General features: G+C 39.7%; 1 protein-coding gene across 1 annotated transcript in view; it reads right to left on the bottom strand.

Annotated features, from left to right (window-relative positions):
* LOC150077556 (uncharacterized) overlaps positions 1-27,074 on the bottom strand; it is a 212,398-nt gene that overhangs the window by 89,821 nt on the left and 95,503 nt on the right. Inside the window, exon 5 of the mRNA XM_090386892.1 lies at positions 328-436. Coding sequence (XP_090243018.1) covers positions 328-436 — 109 coding nt within the window. The remainder of the gene's footprint in view (positions 1-327; positions 437-27,074) is intronic.

Below are 27,074 nucleotides of genomic sequence, written 5' to 3'. Positions count from 1 at the left end.
TTTTTTATGTAATAAAACAATTTTCATCCATTATTTATTAATCTGTTACAAGAATTCGAAACTTAAAAATGAACTACATTAAAGTAATGATAATACAGTTTTCTACTGTGTATCTGCCAAGTAATGTTTTGTAATTATGTTATTTAGACAAATAGTTTACTGTCATTATTTCTGAAATATAAATCTGTGGCAAAGAAATTAAATGTACAAATAAAACAAACAAACAACAACAAAGAAAACTATAATCAAAACAAAAATTGAGAAAGAGTTTGCTGTTATTATAATATGCCTATATAGCATTATTAATTAAATATTAAATATGTTTACCTTTTTATTAGATTTAAAAACATTACACTTGAATACATTACTACCTCCATCTCTGGCAATATAACTAAATATCTTTAGATCTTGAGAATCATGGGACACATAAAATATTCTGTGGAAAAAAAAAAAATAATAAAAACTTAACAAAATACACAAAACAGGAAATAATTTGCATTTGTAATGAACTATGAATACAAATTAAAACATTTACTATTATCTTTTCATTTTTGGTACTAGATTAGGAGTTAACCGTATTCCAGCAGAAATATATATAATTGCATTAAGTTTTTTTTTTTTTTTTTGTTAGTTGTTGGTACATCGGCTTCTGTGGCCATAATGCACCTCCCAAAGTTTTTGCATTTACTCTGATCCAAGCCCGAGGCGGGATTCGAACCCGCAACCTTTGGGTTGCCAGGCAGGCATTTTACCCACCTGGCTAGCCCGGTCGGCAATTGCATTAAGTAGCTAACAGCATGTTGCTGCATGGAGCAGCTGCTGCCATATATATTTATATTGTACAAATTTAATATATACTGCATTTTTTGTACACTGTGATTTTTTAAACAGCACACACAATTTGCTTTTATTTCTTTTCCTTTTAATTAATTTAGTTATCATAGTTTCTTCTAATTAAGTTATCATAGTCTTCACATGTTTAGGAATTAGGTTATAGAATTAAACAAAAACTGCATTACAATGTGCAAAGACTATGGTATATAGTTAATCATCTTTTATTTTATTTATTTTTAGTCTTATTAACTAATATATACCTGCCAAATTTTAGAAATCAAAACCCATAAAAATTTTTAAATCCATGGGATGGATCACCTATTATGAACCACTTTTATTCCAAATGAGATAATTTTAGTGTGTGTGTGTGTGTGTGTGTGTGTGTGTGTGTGTGTGTGTGTGTGTGTGTGTGTGTGTGTGTGTAAAGTGTGGGGGGGTTGGAACTGTATTATACTCTGTATAGAGTATATTCTTGTTTCCTTAACAGTTTGACCAAATAGTATGAACCAAAATATGTTTGCTGAGCAAAATTAATAATTTTACTAACCAACTGTCAGTTCTTAAGGACATCCTAGGCAGTTCATGGCTATCCATATGGGACCCAATAATGTTAAGTAAAAATGAACTGAGGAATTTGCCATGATATATAAAATCATGCTGGAAAAATTCTGCAAGAGGGTCCGGAACATTATCATGTCTGCAATTCTTTCCAGACACGTGAGGTTTCATATGGTAATCTTGTTGACCAAATTATATATATATAAAAAAAAAGTCTCTATATGGCTTATGGAAGTAAAATTTTCTTAGCAAGACCTGTCCTAGTTAGCAGAAAGCACCTGTTTAATAAAGACAGAATTCAACTGAACAGAGGCAATGCAGAGGTCTTTATTAATGCCATAATGAATAGGTAAGAGTTCAGAAAAGGTTTGTATATGTACTACTTATGGTGGTTTGGTTTTTTTTTTTTTTTTTAGGAGCATTAGCAACTAAGGCCATATTGCTCTGGGGATATGCAGTGGTCATTCCCTGACCTTTCCGCATCCTCCATATTTGGTGGTCACAGCTACTTATGGTGGTACTGTACTTTATGGTACTGTATCATCATCATCAATTTGATTTCACTTTTGAACAGCTCAGGGATAAACTCAATTTAATTCTTCAATTTGCAATTATGGTTTCTTAATTAACTGCAGCAGGCATATAATATCAGTGTATAATAATAGTTATTGGTGTAGTAATAGAAATATCCATACCTATTGTAGTATCTATAAAAATGGTAAAGCAGCTGAGATTGAGAAAGAAAATCACAATAATAGAATTAAATGAAATGTGATCTACATAAGACGAATCAGCTACAGTATTAGCAAGTGATGGTGGTTTTCTGAACAGTTACACCAAAAAATTTGATTTTGAAGATCTTGCAAAGTGGGGTTACCTAATAAAAAAAAAAAAAAGTTTTAAAAGTATGTGCATACACAAAAAGGGACAAAGTATTTTCAGAATCATGATTCCAAAATTTCAGTTTATCTGGAACACAGTCAGAGTGATCTACAATAAAGATATGTGATCTGTCTCGAAATCTGTTATTAAGAATGAGCATAGGAACAACAGACTTTTTTTTTGTGAGAAATAAGGCAGGACCAAGTTCTTTAAGGACTGGTTTAGAAAGTTTTCTTTTCAAAGTTTATCATAAAAGAATTATCTGGAGATCAACATTTAAGGAATTATCATTGGATATTTAAGAGGTTGAAGATATATTTGCAAAGAGAACAGTTGCTGACCGGGCTAGCCATGTGGGTAAAGTGCCTGCCTGGCAACCCAAAGGTTGCGGGTTTAAATCCTGCTTCGGGCTTGGATATTACAATGGTGCCATACTCTCCGGTTGAACTTCACGGCCACGATACACGAAGGAAGCAGGGAAAAAACTGGTTTCTTCATGTATTGCTCACATCATTTGATAAAAAAAAAAAAAAAAAAAAAGAAGTTTCTCACACAGCAAAAAATAAATGAACTCTTGGCAGAGGGACCCCCCATGCTTTTCCAACCAATTGTAATTTATACAGCATGCCTTCAAATATATTTCTTTGATTTCTCTACAAAAAATATTAACTGTAATCAATGTAAAAATGGCCGAATTGCAGGTCAAACTGGAAATACTGCAGAGCTTTTCTAATTTATGAACAACGTTGTTATTTGGTTTTTAGGAGCATTAGCAACTAAGGCCATATTGCTCCGGGATGCGGTGGTCATTCTCTGACCTTTCCGCATCCTCTATATTTGGTGGTCACGGGCTCGAACCCTGGTCTAATCAAGAAGCGTGTGCTATGCACTGCTGCTCCTGCCCACCTGGCTACAGAGGCACCAATTTACAAACAAGGAGAAGTGTTTGTTAGTCCCAAAAGCTATATTGTTATATTAGTTATATAATTCATTATGCTGTTATATTGGGACAAGTATGTGAAAGTAATTTACATTTATGTTAATTTTCTGTAGATTCTCATCATAAAACTGATACTATTGGAGTAGTGTTAGGTGGGTCAGAAAACTGCTAGCTTGGGGAGATTCACAGACTAATAGATTAATGGTGGCCACAGGCAGAGGCGAAAGTGATTCTTGCACTGCTTCTATTGGAGTGAGCAGAAGCCTGGAAAACAAGGTGCGGGGGATTTCAAGGGCTGCTGGCGGTTATCAGGGAACAAGTAAATACATGGATTGTGTTAAGGTAACTAAGAGTAAGTATTCAAACACATTCTTAATCTTAGGGTAACTAAGAGTAAGAATATGTGCATGAATACTTGCATGTACACCAATGCTAGGAGTATAGTAAATACACTTGATGAATTTGAGGTTCTGGTGAAGACATCAAAGACTGATGTTGTTGGGATATCAGAAACATGGTGTGACACAGAGATAAGGAAGGCAGAATAGGAATTAGGGGAGTACAATGTGTACAGAAAGGACAGACAGGATAGAAGGGGAGGAGAGGTGATGCTGTTAGTTAAGAAACAAAATTTAATGAAGTGCATCCATTTGACATGGGTGGCAGTGCAGTGTTGGATCAAGTATGGTGTGACATAACCAGTGGGAAAACCAAGTTGAGAGTAGGAGTGTGTTATAGGCCTAATGACTCTCATGAGTACAATGAACAACTGTACAGTGAAATAGAGTGGGCCAGTAGATCAGATTGTATTATAATGGGAGATTTTAACTTCTCAGATATAGACTAGAACTTATGGGCTGGTCACTCAAACATTAGCAAGACTTTTGTGGATTTATTGGATGATTGTTTTCTACAGCAGCATGTTCGAGAGACAACAAGAGGGAGTCATACTCTTGATCTGATTATCAGCAGTGATTATTCATGCATTAAGAATCTGCAGATAAAGAAACCACTAAGTGGCAATGATCACAGTGTGCTGATGTTGTTGTTGTTATTGGAGTTTCTGGCGCAAGGGCTACTTTGGCCATATTGCGCCTACCAAAGGTAGTGAAGTTCTATGTGATGACTGCTCTGGGAGCAGTTAAAATTGATCATACATTTGAATTCGTTTTAGGTACAAAAAGAATTCGGAGAGGTTTGCATTATTACCTATGATGCGTCTGAGTGACAACGGTTCTTGTAATGACAACGAGCTGAAAATACACTGTCGGACATTGTTAAACAGGCTACATTCAATGAGTATATGCTTTACTGTCAGTGGTTTCAAGCAGTGCGTACACTGCGGAGGATCGTTTCCTGTGAGCAAAAAAAGATGAGTGAGGTGAGTATGGCCTATTCGGCTTCTGGCTAGAATTACTTCTTCTTTTCTATTTTTACGCAGGCTGGAATTCCATAATTGTGGTTCAGGTTTCAGCTGAAACAGCTTGTTCTGTGTTTGATTTCTCCACATAAGTGCCCACTGCTCCATACATTTTTTTTGGATATTGCATCTACAATCAGTATACGGGACAAGGTCATTTGTTGAATTTATGCTGGAGGGATGTTTTGCAGCATTATCTGCGCATTCATTTCCTTTAATACCGCTGTGTCCTGGAATCCAAGAGAAGACAACAGTTTGCTGATGTTCGTGAAGACGTATTAGCGCATGTCTTAAGATTTTTAGCAAAGGATTGTGAGGTGTCGTGTTTTTGAGAGCTGAGAGAGCACTTTTGGAATCCGTATATATGATGCTTTTATTGATTGACAGGAGTGAAATATGTTCCAAGGCAAGCTTAATGGCATGAAGTTCAGCAGAATAACTGCTGCATTCTGCAGGAAGTGTAAGTGAAATAATTTTGTTGGGGAAGACAGCAGCTGCACCCACTTTATTACCAGACTTAGAGCCATCAGTATAGATCTTAGTAAAGAGGGAATAATTCTGTGTATGGACAAGATGTAGCTGTTGGATGTTGATATCTGATATAGCTCCTTTTCCCCACTGCTCAAAGTAATCATCACAAGAAGGCGCGAAGGTAATCCATGGAGGATCTGGATCTCTTAAGTCACTGAGAACATTATGAAGTTGAATATTCCAGCATTCTGTTAGATTTTGGAATCTGATACCAGTAGGCCGAATTGTTCTTGGTTTGTTTGCATAGTGGATTATGTACTGAGGATCATGCAGTAGTGGCCAAATAGGATGTGTGCGGTGACTTTTAATTTTAACAGAGTATGTCATCAATAACATCTTTCTTCTGATATTCAATGGAGGTTCGTGGGCCTCAACATACAAACTTTGAACTGGCGATGTTCTGTATGCACCTAGAGCAATCCTAAGAGCAGTGTGTTGGATGGGAGCAAGACGAGCTAAGGTACTCTCTCTAGCAGAGCCATAAACAGGTGCTCCATAATCCAGCCGAGATCTAATTAGGGATCTGTATAGACGGAGCAAAGTGTAACGGTCTGCACCCCATGATGTACTGGAGATTACCCGGAGTACGTTCATTTTCTTAATGCAAATAGTTCGTAGGTTTTTGATGTGGTCTTGGAAATTTAGCTTCTTATCGAAAATTAGTCCTAGGAGACGAATATTGTTCATGATTGGAATAGGATGACTGCCCAAGAGTAGCTCAGGATCTGGATGGATTTTGCGCTTGTTGCAGAAGTGGATAGCTGCAGACTTTTGCTTTGATAGCCTGTATCCATTTTGGGTCATCCACAGTTCAATATTATTTATTGATATTTGTAAGTGCCTCTCGATATAATTCATATTCTGGGAATGACAGGATAAGGTAAGGTCATCAGCGTAGAGATATGAGTCGACAGTGTTTGGAATTCTGTTTGTGATATTGTTGATTCGCACTGCAAATAAAGTGGCACTGAGTACAGAGCCTTGTGGGATTCCTTCTTCTTGTATGTATGTTTGTGACAGAGCCTGATGGTATCGGACTTGGAAAGACCTGTGGCGAAGGAAGTTTTCAATAAAAGATGGTAAATGGCCTCTCATATCAATAGTATGGAGATCCTTTAGGATTCCATAACGCCATGTGGTATCGAAAGCTTTTTCGATATCAAGACAAACCATGACCAGATGTTGATTTCTAATGAACGCATTTCTTATGTTTGATTCCGCCTTTACCATAAGATCTAAAGATGATCTATTCCTCCGAAAGCCAAATTGATTGCTGCTGATTATGTTTCTTTTCTCCAGGTACCATGTTAATCGGCGGTGCACCATTTTTTCCAAAGTTTTACTCAAGCAGCTGGTTAGACATATCGGTCTATAGTTGTATGGAGCCGAGTGATCTTTTCCTGGTTTAGGGATAGCTATTACGTAAGAATGTTGCCAGGAGCAGGGGAATGTGTGTTCAGAATAGACCCTATTGTAGAATTTTAGGAGTGAGGACAGAGATTTCTCATGTAGATGTTTCAGCATTATATAGTAAATACCATCAGGGCCAGGGGCGCTGTTTCTAGAGGTATTTATGGATTCTTTCAGTTCAGATAGTGTGAGTGGTTGATTATAAGGCAAAGAATGGGTAGTTTTGAAATTTATTTTGAATTTCTCAGTTTCGGCTTTAATTTTTTGGAATGATGGCTGATAAGCTATTGAGGCGGACAACTCAGAGAACGCAGTTCCTAAGGTGTTTGCAATCTCTGTGTGATCAGAGATCTCCTTCCCATTCCAGTTAAGAATAGCTGAAGGTGATTTAAGATATTTGCCATTCAACTGCCTTATTTTTTTCCAAATTATTCTGGAGTCGGTATCTTTGTTAATTGTTGGAGCGAATTTTATCCAAGAGTCTTTTTTGGCTTTTCGGTGGATGTATCGTGCTTTGGCTCTAAGTCTTTTATAATTAATAAGGTTGACAGTGGTTGGGTATTTGCGGAATTGGTTCCATGCTGCATTTTTTTCTCTTTTAACCGTGTAACAGTCTTTGTTCCACCAATGATTGATATGCTTGCGGTTTCCTAGTTGAGACTGCGGTATGGCGATTGTTGCAGCTTGAAGTATCTGTGCTGTTATATGCTCTGTGACGGTATCGATGGGAGAAGACTCAATGATGTGATCATTAAAAGAGACATAATTTTTATATTTTGCCCATTCTGCTTTGGAAAATTTCCATTTCGTTTGGGTTTCAGTTGTTTTAGAATGGGTTGTTTGAATTCGGCATATGACAGGATAGTGGTCACTGTTCAGAGGATTGTCATGTATTGTCCACTTGACACTTGGGAAGAGGATAGGAGAGCATAGCGAAAGATCTATTGCTGAGGTTGAACCAGTAGGAAAATGAATGTACGTGGATAAGCCAGTGTTCAGTAACGTTAAATTCTGTCTGTCTAGTAACATTTCAATGAGCTCTCCACGTCTATCTGAGACGGGAGATCCCCATAATGGATTGTGACCGTTAAAGTCTCCTAACAGGAAGATGGGAGAAGGTAATTGCAGAATAAGGTTTTCCAGTTCCTGAATTGAACATGGTTTATTGGGTGGAAGATAGATTGAGACGATCGTTAAAGCAGTGCCAACCACTATACGAGCTGCGACGGCTTCTAGGGAAGTTTGGAGAACAATTTTCTTACAAGGAACTGTTGAGTCTATCAGTATGGCTACTCCTCCATGAGCATTTTGTGTAGTGGACCTGTCTTGACGAAAAAGAGTATAATTTTTAATTGATACAGATACTTGAGGTGTTAAATTTGTCTCTTGTAGGCATATACCCACAGGATGATAACGGTCGATTAACTCGTATATGTCATCTATGTTGCTACGAAACCCTCTGCAATTCCATTGGATTATTTTATTCATTGTTTAGGTTTAGAGTTAGCAGTCGAATCCGTCTGTTTTTTAGACGTGCTCTGTTTTTGACGGTCAAATTTTATTTTTTCCTTTTTTGGGAAGAATGGACGTGTATCCATGTCGTCTTCAGCATATAGATCTAGAATGGGTTCATCATAGGTATTATTCACTGCAACATCCATATTTGTGGTATCAGATGATTTCTTTCTGGCATAATCTGAGTTTTCCATTTGACCTGAAATAGCTGGAGCTTGAGTAATAGGTGGTATTGAGATTGGTGTGTTATTAGTCCTATCGACAGTTTGTTTTGTGGATTGTGGTGCAGATGATAAGAGTGACCGAGCCCAGTCAGAAATTGACACTTTTGGTGGAACAGTTGTATCCGTCTGAGTTGAAACCGTTTGGTATCTTTTAGATGCCTCAGCATATGAAGGTTTAGGTATGCTTTGTAGAAGGTGTTTTCTCGCTTCGAGATATGTGACTTTGTTAATTACTTTGTATTTCTGGATTGTTTTCTCCAGCTTCCATTGCTCACAGGATTTAGAGAATGCTGAATGATTGCCTTTGCAGTTTGGGCATCGTGATGATTCGGCATTGCAATCGGTATGAATATGCTCCTTTGATCCGCAGTTTGAACATACTGAATTTCCTCGGCAGACAGTTTGGGAATGCCCAAACTTCTGACACTTGTAGCATCGGATAGGATTGGGGATATAAGGGCGGATGCGGCAGTTTAGGTATCCAGCTTTTACTGATGAAGGTAGGTTCGGTGTAGAAAAAGTAAGAATAATGCTGCGAGTGGGTACAAATTCTCCATCCTTCTTTAACATTATTCGTCTCGCTTGAATTACTTTCTGGTCTTGGAGTTCTTGAACAATCTCTTCCTCTTTGACGTTCAATAGGTCCCATTCGGATATGACTCCTTTAGAGGTATTAAGGGTGGCATGAGGAGAAACCTTAGTGGGGACTCCACCAAATGATGTTAGTTTGAGGAGAGACTCAGAATGTTTGTGGTTGGTGGTTTCAACTAATAAGTCACCAGATTTCAGTCTGCGTACCATTTTTGGTGATCCGGCTACACTTTCTAAACATTTTTGTATGTAGAAGGGAGATAGTGTACCTAATGACTGATTCGTTAAAGAATGCATTATGAGGAAAGATGGGTATTCCATTTCAGGTACATCAGTTTTCATCCTTTTACGGTTTTGACTGTCACAATTTTGTTGCAAATCCATAGGATTTGCAGCCTTTAGAGGAGGGAAATTTTCGTTTTCCATGATTGCTCCTTTTAGCCCTGGAAGGATAACTTTTCCTTCCAGGTTTCCGGCCCCGCCACGGGGAGGCAGGAGCAGTGCCACGAGGTGACCAAGCGGCTGTTAGTTGTGTTAGTGAGAGATATAAAAAAGAAACAGAAAGGTAACTTCCCTTTCTGGGCCTTTGCCTACTTCCTGTAGTGTCAAAGAGCTACTCTAGTATAAAATGAAAATAACGGTAATTACAACAAAAAGAAACTCTATATATAGCAAAAGCTCTGAAAAGATCGCTTCAATGAACGCACTTTAATCGCTTGGCCACGGAACGCTTGGCACCCGGGGCCCAGTGTGCTGAAGTGGGATTTACGTACAGATGTAACAACCATCAGGGGTAAGGGGAAGGGATTTTGCTTTCATAAAGGTGACTAGTGGTCTCAGGGAGTTTTTAAATTCTACACAGTGAGACCAACTGATGATGTTACCAACAGCAAATTCTAAATGGGAAGCATTCAAGGAATTAATCTTGGAAGCTACTAGGCTTTTCATACCAACTAAGAAATACGGTTCAAGGTTTAGGCCTAAATGGATGTCAAATGACCCAATGAGACTCATGGAAGGGAAGAAAAAATGCATGGGATGCATATAAATTATCAGGAGACAGAGATGTCTATGGTTGATATAAGATAGTATATAATTATGTAATCAAGTCAAAAAGGACATTAGGCAAGCAAAGGCAGATTACAAGAAATATTTGGCAAACAATGCAAAGAAAAACAGTAAAGGCTTCCTTACTTATGTAAACTCTAGAAGGAAGGGGGTGAAGTAGATTGGCACACTTGACATCGATGGTCTAATTGTTGATGAACCTCCTTGGGTAGCTGACAAACTGAATGAGTATTTTGCATTTCCATTCACACATGAGGAGGTCTGTAAGGAAGTGGAGGCCAGTAGCTTATCAAACTCTGGCAGGGAACTAAATGATTTTGTAATAACCAAGAGCAAAGTGGAGGGAAAATTGTTCAAATTGAACATAAGAAAGGCACCTGGGGTGAATGGGATCTATCCAGTTATATTAAAGAAAGCAGCAAAGGAAGTAAGCAAACCCTTAGCTATAATTATGAAAGCTTCCTTGGACTCAAGGAAGGTCCCCATGAACTGGAGATGTGCAAATGTTACCCCAATTCACAAAGGGGGATTAAAGGATGACATGTGTAATTACAGACCCATTAGTCTAACTTCTGTTCCAGGGAAAATAATGGAGTCATTGGTTAAGGAAGCGATGCAGGTCACCTAGACAAAATTGCAGTAATAGTTCAGATGCAGCATGGGTTTGTTAAGGGGAAGTCTTGTCTCACCAATTTGATTGGAAACTATGATGTGGTCACAAAGGAACTGGATGCAAAGAATAATTTTGATATGATATACTTGGATATCACTTTTGATACTGTGGCACATGGAAGACTACTGCTGTACAAATTGGAGCAGAATGGCATTAAGGGCAAGTTGCTACAATGGATAAAAGGTTGGTTTAGTGGGAGAAGACTGAGTGGTTTTATCAATGGACACTGCTCTTCATGGACTAATGCTATTAGTGGGGATGCCAGAAGTATATTCAACTCTGGCAGTAAGCTAGATAATCTTGTAATAACTAAGAGTAAAGTGGAGGAAAAATTATTGAAGAAAAACACAAGAAAGGCACCTGGGATGGATGGAATCTATCCAGTTATATTAAAGGAGGTGGCAAAGGTAGTAAGCAAACCCTTAGCCATAATTATGGGAGCTTTCCTGAACTCAGGGGAGGTACCCATGGACTGGAGATGTGCAAATGTGACCCCAATCCACAAAGGAGGATCAAAGGGAGACAAGTAATTACAGACCTGTTAGTTTAACTTCTGTTCCAGGGAAACTAATGGAATTACTGGTTAAAGAAGTAATGTAAGATCACCTAGACAAGACTGCAGTAATAGTTCAGACACAGCATGGGTTTGTTAAGGGGAAGTCTTGTCTGAAGAATCTGATTGGATACTATGATGTGGTCACAAAGGAACTGGATGCAAAAAATAATTTTGATATCATATACTTGGATTTCTGGAAAGCTTTTGATACTCTTGCACAAGGAAGACTGCTTTACAAATTGAAGCTGTTTGGCATTAACGGTAATTTGCTGCAATGGATAAAGGGATGGTTGAGTGGGAGACAGCAGAGAGTGGTAATAAATGGACACTGCTCTATGTGGACTAATGCTATTAGTGGAGTCCCCCAGGACTCCACTAATAACATTATTGTTGTTTTGTGTATTTATTTTGTGTATTTGCCCATTGTTGTTTTGTGTATTTATCAATGATATCGATGAAGGTATATCAGGCTTAATGTCCAAGTTTGCAGATGATAGAAAGATTCGCAGGGTTAATGACTGTAAAGACAGTATGCTACTGCAACAGGATCTAGAAAAGTTAGGCAGATGGGCTGAGAAGTGGCAATTACAGTTTAACATTGAGAAATACAAAGTACTGCATATGGGTAGCAGTAACCCAAGAGAAATGTACCAACTGTGTGGTACTAAATTCAGGGAGGTGGAGAATGAAAAAGACCTGGGGGTAATTGTGCAGTCAGATATGAAGATCTGTGAGCAGTGCAGATGGGCTGCCAGAGCAGGTCATGGAGTTTTGTTAATGATACATAGGAATTTTGCTAGCAGAGACAAGGAGATGATTATCCCCTTGTATAAAGCAATGGTCAGGCCACACCTTCAGTACCACATACAGGTCTGAAGGCCTTATTTTAGGAAAGATATAGAGTTGCTAGAACGAGTACAGAGAAGGGCAACAAGATTGCTGAGGGGAATAAAGGGGTGATCTTATCAAGAGAGGCTTAAGTTCTGTAAGTTGCAGCATCTGGAGGCTAGGCACCTGCGAGGTTTGTTTGTTTGTTTGTTATTTGGTTTTTAGGAGCATTAGCAACTAAGGCCATACTGCTCCGGGATATGCGGTGGTTATTCCTTGACCTTTCCACATCCTCCGTATTTGGTGGTGACGGGCTCGAACCCCGGTCTAATCAAGAAGCGTGCTACGCACTGCTGCTCCTTCCCACCTGGCTATGGAGGCGCTCACCTGCGAGGTGATCTGATTGAGGTGTATAAGGCCTTGAATGGTTTTGAGCAGGCTCAACGCTGATGAGATACTTCCGCTTGCTCAGATTAAGAACCTGAGGGGGCATAGATTCAAATTGAGGAAAGACAGTTGTAGAATAGATGTGGGTAAGTTTGATTGTTGGAAAAGACTTTCATCTGTTGTTGTGGAAGTCGATAGCTTAAATAAATTTAAGGCTGAACTAGACAAATATTTGGAGTGACTGGATGGGTAAAATGGGAAGGTTTTTTTTTTTTTTTTTGGCTGATGCTGTATAAGCTTGCTTTCTTGCATCATATGCCTTTTGTTCCACCCATGCATGGCACTAAGTAAACATGTTCTAATCTTTCATGTTTGGGCTTTCAAAAAAAACTAGCAGAATAACTTGCTAAGCTAATTTGTTACAGACATGTTCAACTGCACTATCCCATTGTCAAGCAAGAACAGGTTTAGTTCAGATATAGCTATGCACAGTTTCTGCTTTGACAGTGTGAGGTGCTTAGGGGGATCTGAACTAGACTCCATTTTTTGTCAAATGATGGGATCATGAAGCAAATCCAGAAACAGCCTATAGCAAAGTAGTTTAGCATGCTATTGTACTAGATGTGTGACTGAAAACTGCACAAAATAATCACCATACTTTCATGTAAAAACAGTTTCAACTCTGCCTCCATTTTATATTTAAACTATCTTACTTTTAGTAAATTTGATAATTATGAAGGCAAAATACTTTTGCAATGAAATACCTTTACCAAGGTCTTTACTAAGAATTATGAGAAAAACGTTTTGCTTGGCATTTAACAGATGCTAGGGAAGAAAAAGCATCTATCTTTCTTTTAGGCAATTTCCATTCCCATCATGTCTGAGACCTCAATGATTGGTGTTTAATCTTGCAGTATAGCTTTGGTTTCATCAACTAAATACAAACAGCTTACAAAAACAGACATTCACACTGCATTTGCCAGATACCATGCAAGCATCTGTGTTCCAATATGGGAATGAGTGACCTTGAAAAATCCAAAACTTTTCTTTGTTGTTGTTATTAGTTTCTTTTGTTTATGTTCTTTCAATATTTTTAATCGGGTTCAGAAAACAATAATTAACAGATCAGTTTTCAATTCAATAAAAAATGTAATATTAAATTTTTTATAATTAAAACAAAAAGGTGTATCTTAGAGACACAATATGAGTGTCTATGTTAAACTGATGGCTGTCCTCAGAATATTAGCATTAGCATTAGTGGAGGCATATGATGCAAGAAAGCAAGCTTACACAGCATCAGCCAAAAAAAAAAAAAAAACCTCCCATTTCACCCATCTGGTGACTCCAAATGTTTGTCTAGTTCAGCCATAAATTTATTTACGCTATCAACTTCCACAACAATAGATGGAAGTCTGTTCCACCAATCAACTACCGGCTGGTTAAATACAAACTTCCACACATCTATCCAACAATTGTCTTTCTTCAGTTTGAATTCAACTACCGGTTGGCTAAATACAAACTTCCACACATCTATTCAACAATTGTCTTTCCTCAATTTGAATCTATGCCCCCTCAAGCTCTTAATCTAAGCAAACAGAACTATCTCATCAGTATTGAGCCTGCTCAAACCATTCAAGGCCCTGTACATCTCAATCAGATCACCTCGCAGGTGCCTAGTTTCCTGATGCTGCAACTTACATAATTTAAGCCTCACCTGGTAAGAGAACCCCTTTGTTCCACTCACCAATCTTGTTGCCCTTCTCTGTACTCGTTCTAGCAACTCTACATCCTTCCTAAAATTCCTATATATCATTGACAAAACTGCATGACCTGCTCTGGCAGCCTGTCTGCACTGCTCAGAGAACTTCATATCCGACTGCACAATTACTTCAAGGTCTTTTTCATTCTCCACCTCCCAGAATATAGTACCACACAGTTGGTACATTTCTCTTGGGTTACTGCTACCCATATGCAGTACTTTACATTTGTGAATATTAAATTTCAGTATTCAATCCACTTCTCAGCCCATCTACCTAACTTTTCTAGATCCTGTTGCACTAGAATAGTGTCTTTACTATCATTGACAATCCTGCCAACCTTTGTATCATCTGCATACTTGGACATTAAGCCTGATATACTTTCATCGATATCAATACTAAATACACAAAAAAAAAAAAAAAAAAGGGCCCAGCACCGAACCCTGGAGGACTCCACTAATAAAATTAGTCCATGTAGAGCAGTGTCCATTTATTACCACTCTCTGCTGTCTCCCACTTGACCATCCCTTTATTCATTGCAGCAACTTGTCATTAATGCCATACCACTCCAGTTTGTACAGCCGTCTTCCATGTGCAACAGTATCAAAAGCTTTCCTAAAAACCAAGTATATGATATCAAAATTATTCTTTGCATCCAGTTCTTCTGTGACCACATCGTAGTATCCAATTAAATTAGTCAGACAAGACTTCCCCTTAACAAACCCGTGCTGTCTGAAATATTATTGCAGTCTTGCCTAAGTGATCCTGCATCACTTCTTTAACCAGTGACTGCATTATTTTCCCCAGAACAGAAGTTAAATCAACAGGTCTATAATTATTTGCATCACCCTTTGAACCCCCTTTGTGAATTGGGGATACATTTGCACATCTGTAGTCCATGGGGGCTTCCCCTGAATCTAAGGATGCTCTCATAATTATGGCTAAGGGTTTGCTTACCTCCCTCGCTGCCTCCTTCAATATAACTGGATAGATTCCATCTGTCCAAGGTGCCTGTTTTATGTTTAACTTCAACAATTTTTCCTCCACTTTGCTCTCTGTTATTACAAAATCATTTAGCTCCTTGGTAGAGTTTAGTAAACTTCTGTCCCCCCTTCCTTACAGAATTCCTCATGTGTGAATGTAGATGCAAAATACTAATTCAGTTTGTCAACTATCTGAGCAGGATCATCATTGAACCACCAATATCAAGCACCAATCTGATTCATCCCCTTCCTTCTAGAGGTTACATAAGTAAAGAAGTCTGGTTGTTTTTCTTTGCATCCTCTGCCAAAGATTTCTTGTAATCAGCCTTTGCCTGCCTAACCTCCTTTGTGACTTGATTACAGACTGGCTTATATCCGCCATAGGCTTCTGTGTCACCTGCTAATTTTTATGCATTCTACACATCTGACATCCATATAAGCTTAAATCTTGAACAGTATTTCTTAGTTGGTATGAAAAGCCTAATAGCTTCCAATATTAATTAATTCAAGGCTTCAGTGAATTCATTTAGAATTCACTGTTTTTAACATTCTCAGTTGATCTCACTGTATAGAATTTAAAAACTGCCTGAGACTACTGTAGTCACCTTTACAAAAACAAAAACCCTTCCCTTCATTCTTGATGCTAGTTACATCTTTAAGTAAATCCCACATCGGTAGACTGTGATCACTGTCATCTAGTGGTTTCTTTATCTCAAATTAACGCACGAGTCATCACTGCTGATAATCAGATCAATAGTATTCCCCTCTCTGGTTGCCCCTCAAACATGTTGTGGAAGAAAACAATCCTCCAATAAATCCATAAGAGTGCTGCTAGTGCCAGTGACTAACCCACAAGTTCCAGTCAATATCTGAAAAGTTAAAATCCCCCCATTATTCTGATTTACTGACGTACTCTTCTCTACACAATTCTTCATTGTACTTATCAGAATCATTAGGCTTATAACACACTCCTACTCTCATTTTCCATTTCCTAATGTTTATGTCACACCAAACTGACTCAACATTATACTGTCCACACATGTCACTGGATGCACTTCCTTAGATTTTATGTTTCTTAACTAACAGCATAACCCCTCCTCCCTTCCTACCCTTGTCTATCCTTTCTACACAATGCATTCCCCAAATTCCAATTCTGCACTGCTTATATCTGTGTGACACTGATGTGTCACACAGATGTGTAACTCCGCCATGGACGGTCCCAAGCCCGGCTGCGAAAGGAGGAGGGTGGTCATCCTGCCGAAATGACCAGAACCGGGAAACCGGGGAAACTAGGCAAGAAACCGCATGAAATTCGGAACAAGCTCTTACAACAATGTTACCGCATCCGGGGTAGCCGATGCGCCAGCACTGGGGACCCAGGGTACTGGTGTGAAGTGGACCACTGGCCACAGAACAAGCTGTTATAACAATGTTACCGCATCCGGGGTAGCCGATGCGCCAGCACTGGGGACCCAGGGTGCTGGTGTGAAGTGGATCTCTGGCCACAGCAATAAGCTTACTACGCCGAAAAGGACAATTAACATTGGCGAATGGAATGTTCGAACGGGGCACCACGTTGGACAAAAGGAAATCATTGCCCAAGAACTACTTAGGTGCAAGATATCAATCGCAGCATTATCTGAATTAAGGCTCACCGGGTCTGGAACGATGATCATCCAACCACCAGCACCTAACGAAGCGGTTATGCTATTCTACTCTGGTGGCAAGAAACGAGAAGCAGGAGTGGGCTTTATGGTCGATGCTCAGGCCACCAGTAGTGTGATCGCTTTCCAACCAATATCGGACCGCCTGGCAGTCCTTACTGTCAAGGGCACCATCAAGACCCATATTATCTCCGCCTATGCGCCAACTGAGACTAGCCTGGACCCGACCAAGAATGACTTCTACAACCAGCTCCAACATACGCTGGATTCAATTCCGCAGACAGAAGTGATCATCCTCGCAGGGGACTTTAATGCCCATATTGGCGTGGACAGATCTGGTTGGGAAACAACAATGGGCAAGTTTGGCCATGGGAAGATCAATGACAACGGACTACGTTTGTTGTCCTTTGCCGCATCTAACAACCTGATCATTGGAAACAGCCATTTCCAGCACCCTCAAAAACATCAACTTACATGGCGAAATCCATCTGGCAAGGACTCAGCAATCCTGGACTACATTTTGATCAATGCCAGATTTTGCTCATCACTCATGGATGTTCGTGCCATGAGGGGACCTGATTGCGGATCTGATCATTACCTCATCCGGGCTAAGGTGCAGCTCAAATTACGGCATGCAAAAAGATCATCTCGGTCAGCCAAGCTGGACTGGAGGCAGCTAATGAATGCTGCCAACAAACAGGCATATCAGATCGCCCTATCCAACCGCTTCGAGATGCTGGCCGTGCCCGAGGATATAAATGAAGAAGAAAAGCAGATCTCTGATGCCATCCTGGAATGTGCCAAGCCCCTATGTCCACCTGCCCGACGTCGAACGCAACCATGGATATCAGATGAGTGCCTCGACCTCGTGGACAAACGGAAACAGGCAAAGTTGGTCGACTTTGAACGGTGCCGGCAGCTAAACCGAGAAGTCCGACAAAGAATGACAGCAGAAAGAGAAGCATACTGGAACCAAGTGGCAGACGATCTTGAAGTGGCGGCATCCAAAAACGAGTACCGCACTCTCTACCGCACCCTCAGATGTCTGAGTGGAAAGACTAAATTGACTAGTGACAACATCAAGAATGCTGATGGGACCTTCGTGCGATCACCATCCGAACGCCTGCAACGGTGGAGTGAATTCTTCAAAGCTCTGTATAATCACGACCCACCTCAGGGACCGCCAGCAACAGCACTCTCGATCGACCCCCCTGAGGTCTCCATGGTCGATGTTGAGCCTACAGTAGAAGAAGTGAAAGCAGCCATACAATCCCTGAAGAATGGCAAGGCACCAGGAGTGGACCAAGTCACCACAGAAGTGATCAAAGCCGGGGGAGATGTACTGCTTCGCCGACTACACTCACTCCTCAAAACCATCTGGTGCACTGAACAAATTCCGTTAACATGGAGGAAAGCCATTATCGTACCAATCCACAAGAAAGGTGATAACCGGGACTGCAAGAACTACCGTGGCATCAGCCTCCTTTCCATCATTGGAAAGGTCTTTATGAAGATTATCCAGTCAAGACTGCAAAAACATCGCGAGCAAACCAGTCGAGAAGAACAGGCAGGATTTAGACCCGGGCGAGGATGCTGTGATCAAATCTTTGCCATTCGTCAGCTGATGGAGGAGAGGATCCGGTGTGGACAGCGAACCGTCATTGTTTTCATTGACTTTAAGTCTGCTTTCGACTGTGTTCACCGGCCTGCCTTATGGAAACTACTAGAGGTTGAACATGTACCTCGAAAAGTCATCACACTCCTCCAAACTGCATACAACGGTTTAACCAGCCAGGTGCGCATCCAGAACGATTTATCTGAGGAATTTACCATCCAAACTGGAGTCCGCCAAGGGGATGTAGCCTCCCCGTTGCTTTTCAACATCGTGGTCGACGCCATTATGAGGCAAGCATTCAGAAACAGACAGGGCATACAATATGACAAGGATCACTATGTGACTGACCTGATGTTTGCTGATGATAGTGCTATCCTTGCCGGTAACGACGCTGAAGCCACGGAAATCCTCTACGACATTGCCCGCATTGCCCGGCCATACGGTTTGAAGATCAATGCTGGTAAGACAAAGGCCCTGACAACAGATGGGTCGCAAGCCACCATCTATCTCGAAGGCGTCCAGATCGAGCAAGTGCAGGACTTTAAATACCTTGGGTCGCTGGTCCAGGAGAAGAAAGTTGCATCCACCATGGAAATTCACAGCAGAATTGGACAGGCGGCCACTGCGTTCGCCTCGCTCAAATGGTGTCTGTGGAAGAGGACCAACATTTCCACAAAGACTAAAATCCGACTCTTCCGGACTTTGATCCTGCCCATTCTTCTTTACGGATCGGAAACATGGATTTGTCTCAAGTTAGATTTGAACAAACTTGAGGTATTCCAAATGCGATGCCTGCGGCAGATCTTGGGCATCTCTCTTCGCGACCGCATCACTAATGATACCATCCGCGCCAGATGCCAACAGCAACCAACCATTGCCGACCAAATCCAGAAGCGAAGGCTCAGATGGTTTGGCCACGTATGTAGAATGGGCACGAACAGAATACCATCCACACTCCTTTGGAGACAACGACCCACCCAATGGAGCATCCAACGGACCGCGCCTAGGAAAACGTGGGCCAAGCAAGTGGAAGATGACTTGAAGAGCCGACGTCTCGACCTTAACCAGGCCAGGACTGAAGCCATGGATCGTAAGGTATGGAAGAACATCACAGAGCAAGTCCGAAACCCTGCGGCACCTACAGCAGCATACTGGTTGCGTGGCCAACCGCCTCCCCCAGCTGCCAGCTAAGGACCAAAGAAGAAGAAGAAGAAGACCTTAAGCCCATGTATTACTTGTTCCATGATGACTCCCAGCAGCTCTTGAAATCCCCAGCAACTTGCTCTCTAGGCTGCTGCTCATTACAATAGAAGCAGTGCAAGAATCGCTTTCGCCTCTGCCTATTGCTACTGTAAATCTTTTAGTCTGCGAATCCCCCTAAGCCAGCAGTTTTCCAACCCACCTAACACTGCCTCAACAGCATCAGCAAATATTCTTGCATCCTTCCTATTTAAGTTTATCCCATCCCTGATAACTTGCAGCTGATATCTGATATCTTGCAATATCAGCTGTTGTCACAACAAAGAGCTCTTTAGATGTGTGCAAGCTTTACATTGACCCATATCATCACATAAATGTGTATGATACAGTGTGGTGCTAGTTGTTAATGGCTGCCATTTGTTACATGATCATCACTAATTTTGATGTATAGTATTTTTATCCTTATATTTTAGATCATTTGTATGTATTTCACCTTGAGGTTAGTTGAATTGTGTTCCAATAAGTGTCTTTTTTGACATTTGAATGTGCAAAGATCTGCTTAATTACTAGTTCTGTCATCTGTTACATTGCACAAGCCTAACTTTTCACTAATTTGCCTGTTTTAAGTTAGCATAAATAACCAGCCACAGTTTTGTAAATTTCTGATCTATTACAAATCATGCTAATAATTCTACTGAAGGCAGAGGGGTGTACTCTACCCACCATCTATGTATAAGATGCTGTCATATCCATATTAATTTCTTTTCAGTCTGTGAAGTCTAATAATATGTTGCCATTTTAGTTATGATAAAATTGCATTTGTCATGCTTAAGTAAGCTTACTGACTACAGCAAGATACTTATCAGGTACTAGCTAAGTTGAAGTTCCTTTTTTCACCATGAAGGAAGAAAGTTGGTGCAAGAATACAATGCTACATGGCAGATTAAAAAAAAAAAAAAAGCCCGTTGTGATGGGATCTTTGGTATCATTCATACTATCTCTGATCGATGCACACATTATAGCCAACCAGTTTAGGTGCCATTAAACCCCCAGAACACACACACACACACACACACACACACACACACACACACACACACACACACACACACACACACACACACACACACACACACAGTCTAACTGCCCTCAGGGTTAATCCCACATTGGTGACTGATCCATTTCATTATGACACTGTTGCATTACTGTCTAATTTTCTTCAATTGTCACTACTTGGCACTTGTCCTCATTCCATCAGTCAGCACATTCTTCCAAAATACCAAGTCTTTGGAACAAGATTCTCTCTCTTTTGGATCTACTTTCCATTGATGACTACAGCTTTATTACAGTTGCTGGGATGTGACTTATATCTGAAAGTGACTTAGATGAGTCATTTTTGGATATAAGCCACACTGGATATAATGACATGACTTTATGTCAAATCTAACCTTCATTTTCACACTGCATCTTGTGAAAATTGAGAGGGTGGTATATGTTTACTCACCTCCATGGCTTACCATTATCCTATCGTCTCCTGCCAGACTTCTCAACTTGAAGTTGGAGTCATCAATGTCCATATTCATGGCACTCCTGTTCTTGTTGCATATTGTAACCCTCCAGTGTCTATCGGTCAGTTTGACAATCTCAGCTCCTGGTTAATCACCACTGCTAAATCATCTGATATTGTAATTTCTGTTGGTGACTTAAACCTATGTGATTCACTCCCACCTACACTGCCACTCATTTGCCTACCCAGCATTTAATTCTCAACTGTATGGAAGATATTCCCAATCTAAATTCAAATAAATTCAAGAATACAATGGGGCATAAATTCAAATTGAGGAAAGACAGATGTAGGATAGACGTGCGGAAATTTGCCTTTAGCCAGCGGGTGGTTGGTTGGTGGAACAGACTTCCATCCCTTGTGGTGGAGGTTGATAGCCTAAATAAGTTTAAGGCTCAGCTGGACAGGTATTTTGAACGAACAGAGGGGTGAAGTGGAAGTGGGTTTTTTTTTTTTTTTTTTTTTTGGCTGATGCTGCATAAGCTTGCTTTCTTGCATCAAATGCCTCTACTAATACTAATGCTAATGCTAATGCTAATCTACTAGGAGTGCTGCCAGTTTAGATAGAATCTTTTTCTAATACCCAAGTTACTGTTTTAATCAAAAATCTACTAGTTTGCTTTGACTCAGACTACCTTCCCCTACATACCACATTGACAGCACCTTGTTATCTTACCACCCTAAGACTTTCTCTTAAGTCTCTGGGTAAGACAGTTGCATCAACACTTTTCCTGAACCAAGATCTCACCAAGTTCCTGTTCACCTTTTTTTCCTTGTCAGCCTGCTTTCACGTTCCTCTCCTTAATGGCTGGTTTTGGTAGGCCCATAGGCTTGCTTTTATTTCACGTGTGACAATGTCAGCTCATACTAGGATTCTCCTCGCAAAACAAACCATGGTGGACATCCAATTTATTAATCCATTCAGAACAAGCAGGAAGTATTTTGAAAGTTTTCAAAGGTGCGAACGCACGCACACACACACACACACACACACACACACACACACACACACACACACACACACACACACACACACACACACACACACACACACACACCTGTTCAATATGCTAAGAAAGCAGCCCTAACTGAATTTATCAATTCTAAATCTCAAAAAAAAAAAAAAAAAAGGATCTTTTCACAACATCCATCAAGACCTCCAGCTAGAGGAATGGGGAGATCATGTTAACAGACTTGGTCTTATCTCATCCATTGAAGCAATGTCCAAGTTCAAGGACTCTTCATGTTGTGACACCTGTCTAGAAGCTCAATTACATTTTCTGACTTAAAGTGGCTAATCAACTCCCTTCGAAACTTCTTTGAAATAGGACCAGATGGTATAGTATCCCCAACTGCTACTTCAAAATCAATAGCTTTTTTTCCTGAAGCATTGTCAGCTTCAGAAAGGAAAATCATTTGCAATTTTTTGGTTAAATTAATTTTTTACTTAATTTTTAATTGCATTAAATTGATTTTTAATTATTTCTTACTGTTATGTAAGATTTAAAATTTTTTTAAAAAATTGTTTTCATTTTAAATTCTGGAGAGTATCATATGGAAGTGTTCTACGTATCATATTGAGGTAAACTTCTCTTATTCTTTTACAAATTATTATTAACACTGAACTGAAGTAAATCCCTAGCTTGGCTATTGCTCTGACTTTATTGGAAGCTAATAAACGATTATATATATATATATGCACGCACACACAAGGGGGCTGCACTCACTTCTTTTGATAAAGTAAAATAAAATACTTACAGAAGCTTTCAACTGTGTGTCTCTCTTCCTCTGCTATGAATACATAAATACGTTACAGTATTTACATAAATACGTTACATATGGAAATCAAGCATGGTACTGCGTGGTCACATTAGATAAACATAGTGCGTGACCATGCTTAAACAGAAGCTTGTTTTACCACAGTAAAACAAGCTTCTGTTACGTATTACCATGTAACCTGCATCCCTCTTCTCCCACTGGCTGAATAAATATTACTAGGAGGAAAATTATTTTAATGTATAGAAAGATATATATCAATATTACACCTGTTTCTCTCTCCCCCCCTCCAACCAGTACTTTCCCTGATCCCTTCCATCCTCTCAAAGACACTGGCAAAAATCCTAGCAACAATTTTGTCCAAATGTATCCTGTTTCTGCAAAACAGATTTCTTCTACCTACATGTGCCAGCCATACCGTTCAAGATTTCCTCCCCAAAGCATAGAGAGTTCTGAAGTATTGGGTTAATTCACAATGTTTTCAGCATATATTTATGCTGAAAATATATAATGAGCAGAAAAAGAAAAAGTTTTTCCAATACAATCTATAGTTTTCAATTTATTAAATTTTTAAAAGTAGGAATGGGCTTTATTAGCAATAAATGGCAAATGATGAAAGCAAGCAAGATTATAAGGCAGCAGACAAAAAAAAAAAAAATAAATAAATAAAATAAAATAAAATAAGTACTCCTCACATCACCTCCTCTTCAATAGTTTGTCTAGTCCTTCCTTGAATTTATCGAGATTACCCATTTCCACAACACCAAATGGAAGCCTGTTCGAACAATCAAGTACTTACTAGCTGAAAGCAAATTTCTGCACATCTTTCCCACAACCATCCTTCTTCAACTTAATTATTCATAAAATTATTCATATACCAGGAAATTATTCATATACAGCTGTCAGCGCCAGATGTCTTCAGTACCGATCTTGTAACTGTTGTAAGACTCAGATTTATTTTTCTAGTGACTCACAGAAGTTATCAAATTTTTTTTTTTAATTGTCTTTGTTTTACAATCAAATTTAGAAACACAATATATGCTGTAAGTATGAACAAAATTTCATTCATTACATTTTTTCTAGTTTTTTTTTTTGTTTATATCTTACCATCCTTAAACAGGGACATTACTGTTAACTGTATATAAGTTTTTTGTTTATAATGAATCATAAATCAGGCAATAATGGAACTGAAGAATTTTTTATGGCACGAAGAAATACATCAGACTTGAGGAAGCTATCGAAGGCATTGCAAATCAAGGATCTAATGATAAGTTATCAGTTGATTCAACTACTTCTCATCTCAGATGTCCAAATTATTTGCTGTATGATTCCTTTCGCCTCAAAGGTGGTACTTGTGCATATGTCTGTTCTGATATTCCCTGTCAGAGACTTGGCAATTTGGAATCTCCTCTCTTTGATCTTCTCTGGCTTAAAATCTCTCTACCTCATTGTGTCAAATTCATCTGTTGTCTCTACCGTTCTCCCAACTCCACTAATCACTTGGAGCTCTTTGACTTCCTCTCTTTGCAACTTGATTTTCTCCAGTCTAACTTTCCTAACAGTGAGGTAATTTTCCTTGGTGATTTTAACGTTCACAACTCCAGCTGGCTTCCATTTTCTAGTCACACCGACCCAGCAGGTCGAGATGCTGAGGCTTTTGCAATTACTAATGACCTAGCACAGATTGTTCATTTACCTACAAGAATACCGGACAATCCTAATCATACAGCCAATACGCTTGATCTTTTTCTCACGAACAACCCTTCTAAGTACAAGGTCGAAGTGAGAGGTCCTTTAGGCACTTCAGATCACAACTTGGTGATTGTCTCTTCTCCAATGGAACCTTTATCTCATGGCTATTCCCAACCTCGTATTGTTTGGCATTACAAGAATTCAAAATGGGATGACCTGCGAGACTTCTTTTCTTCTTTTCCTTGGTCTGATTACTGTTTCAAAACTTCTGATGTCAACATTTGCTCAGATCGTGTCAGTGAAATTATTCTTGCAGGAATGGAATCCTTTATCCCACACTCCACTTTAAAATCTCGTCCTTTATCTAAACCTTGGTTTTCCAATAAATGTGCTAAGGCTGTCCAAGAGAAGAATGTTGCATATCGTAATTGGCTTGTTTCTAATTCTTCGGTTTCATTTTCTGCCTACACCAAAGCTCGCAACAATTGTAAAGCAGTTATTAATCAGTCCAAACTAGAGTTTGAACAGGCTAAGAGTAGAAAACTTGCTTCTTGCCCTAATGGTAGCCGAGCATTCTGGTCTCTTGCCAAAGCTATTGGCTGCAACTTTTGCCCATCTCTGCTCCCACCTCTGTCCAAACCAGATGGCTCTGTTGTCACTTCAGCCAAGGATAAAGCTGACCTGCTAGCATCCCATTTTTCTTCCAGCTCATGTATTAATGATCTTGGTAAAACACCGCCCACCATTCCTAACACGCTCCATTCAATGCCTCCTGTGGTCTTCCATCAAAAGGATATCAGAAGGATTTTGATGAATCTTGATGCTAAGAAAGCTCCAGGTCCTGATGGTATTTCTCCACTTGTTCTCAAAACTTGTGCTCCTGAACTTACTCCTATTCTTTGCCGCCTTTTTTCACTTTCTTATTCCAAAGGTGTTTTTCCTTCTGCTTGGAAATTTGCTCATATCCAGCCAGTTCCTAAAAAGGGTGACAAATCCTTCCCATCCAATTATCGTCCCATTGCAATTACTTCTACTCTTTCTAAAGTAATGGAGAAATCAATTAACCGCCAACTCTTAAACTACCTAGAAACCTTCCGTCTGATCAACGATCGCCAGTATGGATTCCGTCAGTGTCGATCCACTGGTGATATTCTGGCTTATGTTACCCATTTATGGACTAAATCAATGGAAAGGTTCGGTGAAACACAAGTAGTTGCTCTTGACATCTCAAAGGCTTTTGATCGTGTTTGGCATAAAGGTCTTCTAAACAAGCTTCCATCTTATGGTTTGCCAACTGTTTTTAGTAATTGGTTATCCAGTTTTCTCTCTGATCGCTCACTGAGGGTGATGGTAGATGGCTCTCTGTCTTCTAACTTCTCCACTAATGCCGGTGTCCCCCAAGGTTCAGTTCTTTCCCCCACTCTTTTCCTCTTGTATATCAATGACCTTCTTCCATTGACCGGAAATCCTATCCATAGTTTTGCTGATGATAGCACATTGCATTCAACTTTCCATTTTGAGAAACCTTGTCCTGCTCAATCAGCTTCAAGTTCTCGAAAATCTGCTACCAATTCCTTAAATGCCGATCTTCAGGTAATTCTCCAGTGGTGCAAAGACAACTTAGTTGATTTCAACCCTTCTAAAACTCAGTCTTGTCTTATATCTCGCAAAAAGGATTCTTCTGCTCCTATGCTTATCTTTAGTGACACTCCGATTTCTAGGCAAAATGATATATCTCTTTTGGGGATTACCCTGACTTCTAATCTCTCTTGGCACAAGCACATTACAAATATTGCTTCCTCTGCATCTATAAAACTTGGTTTTCTCTTTCGCTCTCGGCGTTACTTTTCTTCCAAACAGCTGCTCACTCTGTATAAATCGCAAATCCGTCCTGCCATGGAATATTGTTCCCACATCTGGGGTGGTGCCCCCAAAACCTCTCTCAGGCTTCTTGATTCCATTCAGAAGAGGGCAGTTAGGTTAATTAATGATTCATCTCTAACAGAGTCTCTCCACTCGCTTTCACATAGACGTACTGTTTCTGCTGCATGCCTCTTCTACAGATACTTTCATGGGCACTGTTCTTCTGAATTGGCTTCTATAATTCCCGCTCTCTCTTTCAAAACAGTCCGAACACGTGCCGCCACCAGCCAACATCCATTTACTGTCCAACTTCAAACCCACAGAACCAACTTTTCGTCTTCCTCATTTATTCATTCAACTGCCGTTTTCTGGAACAACCTTCCTTCATACGTATTTCCTGAAAATTACAATCTACAGAAGTTCAAGTCCAATGTCAACAAATATCTTCTTTCGTCTTCTCAACCTCCAACCCAAGCACGGTACTAAGTACTATAGGTTCTAATACCTCTCGTGTTTGGGGTTCTCATAAAAAAAAAAAAAAAA

This window comes from Mastigoproctus giganteus, chromosome 12 (assembly GCF_048544385.1).
Source record: "Mastigoproctus giganteus isolate SK-2022 chromosome 12, ASM4854438v1, whole genome shotgun sequence".
Lineage (NCBI taxonomy): Eukaryota > Metazoa > Arthropoda > Arachnida > Uropygi > Thelyphonidae > Mastigoproctus > Mastigoproctus giganteus.
The sequence above is the reverse complement of the archived record's forward strand: the minus strand, read 5'-3'. Positions and strand labels throughout refer to the sequence as shown.